This window comes from Solea solea, chromosome 11 (assembly GCF_958295425.1).
Source record: "Solea solea chromosome 11, fSolSol10.1, whole genome shotgun sequence".
Taxonomy (NCBI): domain Eukaryota; kingdom Metazoa; phylum Chordata; class Actinopteri; order Pleuronectiformes; family Soleidae; genus Solea; species Solea solea.
In genome coordinates this window covers 1,363,559-1,371,669 of record NC_081144.1, presented here as the reverse complement: position 1 = coordinate 1,371,669, position 8,111 = coordinate 1,363,559, and the positions used below count along the sequence as shown (strand labels likewise).

At 40.9% G+C, this 8,111-nt stretch overlaps 2 protein-coding genes across 2 annotated transcripts; one reads left to right on the top strand and one right to left on the bottom strand.

The window, feature by feature from the left end:
- Nucleotides 1-617: 617 nt before the first annotated feature.
- Nucleotides 618-6,464, top strand: haus7 (HAUS augmin-like complex, subunit 7). Its single transcript, XM_058642147.1, has 9 exons — nucleotides 618-723; nucleotides 1,318-1,433; nucleotides 1,538-1,623; nucleotides 2,179-2,240; nucleotides 2,362-2,552; nucleotides 3,012-3,123; nucleotides 3,215-3,427; nucleotides 4,897-5,008; nucleotides 5,235-6,464. The coding sequence occupies exons 1-9, from the start codon at nucleotides 667-669 to the stop codon at nucleotides 5,294-5,296; spliced, it is 1,011 nt and encodes a 336-aa protein (XP_058498130.1). The 5' UTR covers nucleotides 618-666; the 3' UTR covers nucleotides 5,297-6,464.
- Nucleotides 6,465-6,916: 452 nt separating this feature from the next.
- Nucleotides 6,917-7,745, bottom strand: mrpl49 (mitochondrial ribosomal protein L49). Its single transcript, XM_058643236.1, has one exon. The coding sequence runs from the start codon at nucleotides 7,725-7,727 to the stop codon at nucleotides 7,191-7,193; it is 537 nt and encodes a 178-aa protein (XP_058499219.1). The 5' UTR covers nucleotides 7,728-7,745; the 3' UTR covers nucleotides 6,917-7,190.
- Between the last annotated feature and the right edge of the window lie 366 nt (nucleotides 7,746-8,111).

Below are 8,111 nucleotides of genomic sequence, written 5' to 3'. Positions count from 1 at the left end.
AACCTTTTTGTCTATTAAATGGTAACCTCATCCGAACATGGACAATTGTTTGTTGACTCTCATGCAGAGTTACTACAGGAGGGCAGGAGAGTCACTATAGTCATGGTGTATGTGCAAAATGTGCATGTTCACACTAATTTATTTAAACATAAAAAAATGAAACTGCTTTCTTTTTTTAAAGTGTGTGTGCTGACATCTGAAAAGGAGCTAAAATAACAACATTAACAGATATAACTAATAAAAAGTGACTTCAACTTCTACCAATGTCATTTTCTAGTAAGATAATTGTACTTTTACTCAAGTATCCCCTTAACAATACTGATATATACAAGATTGTACAAAATAAAGTAATAAAATAAAAAAATAGTCTATAGTAGAATCAAATCAGGTCGTTCCAATGTCAACAGCACATCCAAAAATAATAATCAAACAGGTTTGTGTGAGCACTGCCAAGTTACACACACTTATACAGTGTCAGAAATATCACAAACAGAGTATGTGTAGAAGAAGAGCTCACTTATTAATCCTCCGAAATAACAAAGTCATATTTTGTTGAGCCAGCACGATAAAGGGCAACGTGTGATCCACACTCCGGAGCAGAAGGTGGCGCTATTGCACCTATTACAACGGACGATGATGTTGATGAAGAAGAGTTTGAAATAAAAAATGGCGGCTGGTCTGAAAGAGAAGGAGCTCGCGCGACTTGTTTATGATGCTTTACAGGTAATATTTTAAATAACATCCACTATAGTCCACTATTACTGCAAATTAATGTCATTGTCTCTTAAATGTGACACATAACGCTTACACAGTATGTTAATGTGACAGCGCGTAACGATAAACTTCGCCGTTAGATCGCGAAGGCGTTTTTAAACATTTGTAATATGGTGTTCTGTCTTTAATGTAGTCAACAACATGATGTTGTCATTTAATTATAGTTTCTCTCGACGTACGGCTGAGCTTACGTGAGCGTCTCAGTATCTGTATGAACTTAACATGGCAAATGTTACTAATTTTAACATTTTAATTTTTTCACTTGATCAAGCCTATTCTAACATTCCACACTACAAAATAAGTCATTAAAGTATGTTTGATTCGTGCTGATATCGTATCGTATCGGCCAATACTCAAGGCTGCAATATCGCTATCGTATCAGAAGTGAAAATGTTGTATCAGGACATCCCTAATAGTTTGTTTTTGTTTGAAGTTTTACTGTCATGAAGCTCTGGAAATTCACTGTTTTTTAAAGATTTAAATAATGCAAATACTGTGGACACAGTATTTAGGATTGTGTGTGTGTGTTTGTTCCTTGTTGAGGTTGCATCTTGTCCACTGGTGGAAGGTCTGTACTTGGAGGAAGAAGACAGCATGCTGCAGCTGCTGTGCACTCCCTCTCAGCACCGCACCGACATATTGACGTGGATCTGCAGCAGGTGGGATGCACTCCATCCAACATCACATCAGCGCTCATCCTTCATAACCTGCATAGAAGTAAAAAAACAAAACACCTCTGACCTGTCTGTCCTACACTTTACAGTATCAACCCACATTTCGCCACTTCCAAGGCGACGTCGGTCAGATCCAGAGACGTGAATGTTCTGATGAAAGGTGACATTTATAAAGGTAAACTATCCAACACAGTGTGTCGTGTGGTGTATTTTTGAAGAGAAAGCCAGAGTAGTTTATGTTTTGCTTTTTCCTGTTGACATTACAGTGGGGGAAATACTTGATTGATGCAGTACAATTCTTCCTTGAACAACCATGAATAAATGCAGTATTAGGATAAGAACTTTTTCCAATAATTAATACAAGTTCTCTGATTTTTCAGCTTCATAAATGTGAATATTTTCTTCGTTTCTTTGCTCCATATGACAAAGAAATTATTAAAAGTGAAACGTTTTGAGACATCATTTCCATTTTTCTGGACATTTTCTGACATTTTCTGGACCACACAAGTACTCGATTATTAGAGGAAATAGTCTAGATTGCTGCTTGCAAAAAGAACATAGTTTGAATGAAAATAAGCTTCTCCTTCTCACTTGATTTTAAACGTCAATAAACATTTTCCTAATCAATAATCAATTTGATAATCAAATTTATGAGGTGCGCAGAGATTCCCGCTCGTAGTTTACACTGATCCCTAATGTTACTGCGGTATTGTGTGTTTTGTATGAACAGAATTGGCCTTGTTTGGGCAGGAGCTGATGCTGTGCAAAGCAGGGGACCTGGACCTGGTCAGGGTGAGAGGCTGCATTGAATCCGCAGTGACGTAATAATCGTTTTAAACACAAATACATAACCACGGTAAACACAAGTGTCAAGTCTTTTGGTTCTGTTTTCTTTGTCACACCGTGTATCCAGGGTGACGCGAGTCTCTGTCGCCAGCTTCGGTTCCTGGAGCAGCTTGTGTCGCTGCTCCCAGGCGAGAAGAGTTCTGCAGGTCAGAGAGTGGACGGAGAGCTGCTACTGAACGAACTCTTCACCGCAGAGAATCTGCCTCACCTCACGCAAATGCTCGAACCGACATTCGACCCCTGGCCTGCGCACATCAAGTACAGTGTCTCTGATTATCCTGTCAAAACACAAACATACAGTATGTCGTCTATAGACTGATTAATCGAGACGATATTTGCCTCTTTTTCCTCATATTTTAATCTAGAAGAGCTTTACGAGTTCGGAGTTTGTCCTCTTTCTCCAGGACTCCTGAGTAACTTGATGCAAACTAGAGATGCTCGACTTTAGCCAATATCCAATATATCGGGAGTGCCTGGGCCAATAACCGATACCGATATATAGATTATCTTCATTCTGCATTAAATACACATGAAAAAAAGGGGCAAGCACAGACGTCAGGGAGGTAGCAGCACATTCTGCCCACTGTTTTAATCATCACTCCTATCGACGGATCTGGGCTTGTTTGCTGATTTCCGATCTCCGAACATTTTAAAAACCGTGGCGATACAGATATCGTGGCTCCCTCCAACCTCTTCCTGCTTCTGCTCACCTCACAGGGCATTATGCAAAGGTACCAAATCCTCTGATACGCCGAGCAAAGAAGAGGATACTGATGTTGCTGCCCTCCTTCAAGTGACTCAGTCAGCACTGGAGCAGCTACAGTCTGAGGTTTGTGTTTTTATAGATCCTTCAACCTCAACATTTGATCGCCGTTGCTGCCTGAAGTCCGTGATCGTAGCAGCTTCTGTTTTCTCCTCAGTGCGAGTTCCTGAAAGTAAAGGAGCAGAGTCCTGGCGTTTTCTCTCCCAGCTCATTGCGCGTGGCGGCGGGCGACCTCCAGCAGCTGATGGCGACTTTCAGCCACGTTTATGAAACCGATTTGAGGTCTTACTGCAACAGAGAACCTCCCAGCTTCAGCACAGAGACCGATGTCTTCCAGAGAGTGCACCGACTGCTGCTGGCCTGCAACACGGTAATTCAGAGGTTGTTGTATGAGGACCGGGCACATTCTCAGTGAAACACAGCGGCCACTCAAGAAAAACAGACTTCACACATTTAACAAGAGGCTCACTTTATCAAATCTACAACAACATAAGTATGGACTGTCTTATCTCAGTGTTTTCAACTGGGAACTGGAATTTTGTGAGTTTTGATTTGTAAACTGCTCAGTGTTGTAATCTACATGATACGTGTTTATACACTGTATATCCACTACAAAAGGGCCAGGATTTCCTTTTTACCTTTTTAAGAACGCGCATGGATACATATCAACACGGTTGTTTTGATAGAACTTGAACAAAAGCAATTGTTTTTGCAAATAAAAAGTGAGGACGGCGAATACTAGTAAACTGGACTCGTCAAGCTCCACCTCACAGTTTACCCCAAATCTATCTACAGTGATGTTAGCCTCATGCCACTGGATGGAACACACAACACCTCACTTTCCCACACTAAAGTCCATAGAGACATTTGGCATTTGTAGCTCGCAGGGAAACAGGAGTTGCTGGTTCTACTGCTGCCTCCTTTGGTAAGCGTAGTGGCATTCTAGTTACAAAAATGGCCACAACTCATGGTGGTGTGTAAAAATGAGATCCGCCATGGGAATAAGTTTGAAATCTTTAAAAAACACCTACAAAAAAACAGGTCCCAAAAGACTTAAAACAAGCTTGTGCAAAAGGACAAAAATACTAAGACTGTGACACAACCCATTCGGCCGTCTCACACACCGACATGGTTAAAAAAAAAAAAAAAAAACACTTCTTCCGTGGCTTCCCTGATCCTAATTCCCTGCCACTCCTGAGCTGTGTCTCCCTCATCAACCTTTGTGTGACTAATTAACCACCCTGCCCACAGGTGTGCATGTAACCCATAGCAACCACAGTGCCTCACCACTGAAACACCCACATTCATTCCTACAAGTGCACACACACACACACACACACACACACACACACACACACACACACACACACACACACACACACGCATCCAAATTGGCAACAACAGTCCGTTTGTGGCACTTAAGTAAATCCTAATTAGACATTTTAAAGTCATTAAATTCATTGAAGTGACAAAATAAAATTTTAACTTGGTTATGGAGGCAGCAATAGATCAACAACTCAACAACTGTGATATAAAATCTGTGTTTTTCTCTATGGGGTTTGGTGCAAGGAGCAATGAGTGGGTTTCAAAGGAGTAAAAATATTTTACCCAGTTGAAAATGACTGTCTAACTAGAAAAAGCTGCTAGATCATCATCATCAGACATATTCTTACGTTACTGTACACTTTAACTGACATAGATCTTATTTGGCTAAAGTGGCTAAAAATCAGTTTTTCCTTTACGGGGCGGAGTCTCAGGCTGGTTCTCTGACTCTGCGTCCGACGAAGCCCAACCTATGGAATCATATCCCACTGATGCCTTTTTTGTCTCGTTTGTTAGGAGTTGGAAATGTTTAATGAAGTATTGGAAGCTTCTGCCTCCATGAAGGAGGAAGTGAACTTGCTACAAACGCAGCCTCGGTACTGGAGGAGAGGGGAGAAGCACACGCTACGTAAGTTCTGACTGTTGGTGGAGGACGCTTGTTTGCGTGTGCTGGCAACACCTGCATGTGTACATGTGCCACTCTAATATATATATATATATATATATATATATACATATACATATATGTGTATGTATTATCTCTGGAACAACTTTTGAGGGAATTTCAGGACATCTTTGAGCTCCAGGAACCAGCAAACAAGCTTCGTCTTCAATTTATTTTCCTTTTTTTTCAGAGAACCAACTGACAGAACTTACAAAGCGGAATCGAGAGTTTCTCTCCCTGATTCGGTCATGATGGACAGGAGCTGAGACCATCGGGCCGTAAAACACTCGGAACAACTCGGTTATACTGAAGACGGTCTCATCTGTCCTTGTGCTAAAAATGTTGTCGCCGTGAACGTCAGACGAATGTTGACCAGTGAGAGCGACACACTTCCAGCTCAGCGTCTCTCATCTCAACAAAGTCAGTGCAGACATAGGTGGTTTACAGCTGATGGACTAATTTATATGACCAGAATTTAACATTTGCCTTAACTTATATTGTCCTTTGAAATCTTAATAAATCAAAGTATTTTTTAAATGTGATATATATGATGTCGGTGAACAACGTGCCACATAATATATATATATAAATACTTAAGCCATTATTAGATGATGTGTCAATGCATCACACGTTTAATTCCATGTGTTTTAAATTGAAACAGCCTCATATAGACCTGCTCAGTAGCTGTCAGTAATAAATGCAGGTTTTAATCCATCAGCCATTTGTTCCATACCAAGCCGAGACTGAGAAACACTGCTTTTTATGAATCTTCCAATTTAATAAATCCAATCTTTTAGCAGCCAAACATGCTCTATTTTTTCTTTTTCTGTGTCTCTTTTAAATCCAACCACCGCTACTACCATTTCTGTGAATATTTTTAAGATTGATGTGAGTGGGAAACACTTTTCTGAAAACTACTCTTATGAATTATAAATCAACTATTTAAGTTCGGTAAGGAGGAAGTTAAGTATTTGCTAATTCAAAATCGTTGCTTCTACATTGTTTAGTATCAGTTTAAAGGTGTGTAAAGTGTTAAATGTGTAGGACGGTTTTTAAGTGCTTTTTTGGAGGCCATCATGTTATCTACAGAAGCCTCAAAGATCCAAAGTTAGCCAGAGCGTGTCTTTACATTGTGTTCTCAAGAACCTTTTTAAAGCATAATGCGTGAAAGATTGTGATGTAAACTATTCACTCACATTGCCTTGGTTTACTTGGATTAACTGCCGGAACATTAGTGTCAGTATTGAGTTGAACTTTTGTTCATGTTGTTTTACTAATTTTGTGGGCATTTCTCACATTTGGGTTGTTTAATTGTATGTTTTTATGTCTATTTTATGAGCATACTATGTGCATACAACACTTGGGTGCAACTGTTTGAAATGTGCTTTATAAATAAAGTTGGATTGGATTGTAAAAACAACTCAAGTAGATGCACAAACATAACTCTGTCATGAACGTTTGCAAATGAGTCCTCATTTTGTTCATCTGCAGTCTCACTGTTAGATGTCACTAATTCTTACTCTTTCCAATCTACATTTTAGTTTATAAACGTTAATATTAAATACACAAAACTATTCCATACATGACTTTATACGTGACTTTATAAACTTCATGAGAAAATTCTAATTAGTAAAAGTTGGCAGATTAATAAACAATCAGTCAATACCAATTATTTTGTATTAATAAAAATAATAATAATTATTATACTAATAATAAAAATAGAAAAAATAATCAGGGTAGCTTTAAATAATACCTATAAAGCAGATTCAAGTTGATGAATACTGATTTATTCTTACCCGTTGTATGACTGCTATAGGAGGAATTGCAACCTGGAGACTAAAAGTTTATAACCAAATAAATTAAAACAATTAGTTAATTAATACACTATAACTTTAATTCAGAGAGAACCTTGGACAAAAAGGTGGAAGAAAGCCGATCTCGTGATGATATTAATTGTTGTTTTCTTGACATAAAAGAACGAACATCCTTTTAATATCATGTTAATACCACAGCTTCATCATCTCTCTGGTGGAAGTTCAGAAGTTCAGTAAAGAAATCAAACACTGTCTCTTCATACAGAGTTCAGTCCAGCAGATGCTGAGTCTCTTCTCCATGTCCTCATAAACAGCTGTGTTGTCCCCACAGCTCAGAAGCCTTTACTGACCAACCATTCCTTCAGCTCCTTGTCATAGTGACCTTTGACCCTCAGGGTCATGGTGACCTCGTTGACCTGTGTGGGCAGCTCCTTCCCCGTCACCTCCATCAGAAAGTGCTTCACGTCCTTCTCCAGAGCCCAAATGTCCCCCTCCACTCTCCGCACCAGCGTCGTCCTGCGGCTGCCGTGGGTCACGTCGGTGTACACGGGGACGTTGTGCATGCGAGAGCGGCGGATCATGTAGGGCAGAGGCGGCGGTGACTCCGCTGGAGGAGTCCAGCCAGACGGAGGCGGACCGGTGTGTTTAGGCGGAGTGGGGACGCGAGTGGGCGGGATGAGCCGCTCCACGAACCTATACTCCTCCGTGGACTCGATTATCCCCGGCGTTTTAACTTGTCGAGCGGCGTCACAGACGAACCTGAGCCCGACAGCGCTGACAGGAGCTACCGATGTCCGGCCGTGGAGCCTGAAAACTCCGGGCAGCGACCTCCGCAGCGCGGCGGACGTGAGGGCGAGGCAGGCGGCCATGTTGTGTGTAGCAGCCTCAGCACCCGACCCGGAAATAGTAAATGACTTCCTGTAAGCGCGAGGCAGCTCCGTTTAAATATTAAAACGTTAAATTGGTATTTCTTCCTTTTTTTCCTTTTTTTTCTTTCTTTCTTTCTTGTCAATATGGCAACATAATACAATAAATACATTTATTGTATTATGTTGCCAAAAATGCATACATGAGCTGCCGGACCAGGACCAGGACCAGGAGGAGCTGGAGGAGGACGAGGAGCAGCAGCGGGGACAGGTGTGGTAACTGCTGCTTAAAAATGTTCCGCACATTTCTTAGATGTTCTGTTGACGCTCTGTTCACACCTGCTGTTCACATCCGACCTGAGGGATCCGATCACAGGTGTTCAGATT

Coding starts and splice junctions, on each gene's coding strand:
- haus7 (XM_058642147.1), top strand. CDS start 667: ATGGCGGCTGGTCTGAAAGAGAAGGAGCTCGCGCGACTTGTTTATGAT. Junction 1,434..1,537: donor TTGACGTGGATCTGCAGCAG/GTGGGATGCACT, acceptor TACACTTTACAG/TATCAACCCACATTTCGCCA. Junction 1,624..2,178: donor GAAAGGTGACATTTATAAAG/GTAAACTATCCA, acceptor TTGTATGAACAG/AATTGGCCTTGTTTGGGCAG.
- mrpl49 (XM_058643236.1), bottom strand. CDS start 7,727: ATGGCCGCCTGCCTCGCCCTCACGTCCGCCGCGCTGCGGAGGTCGCTG.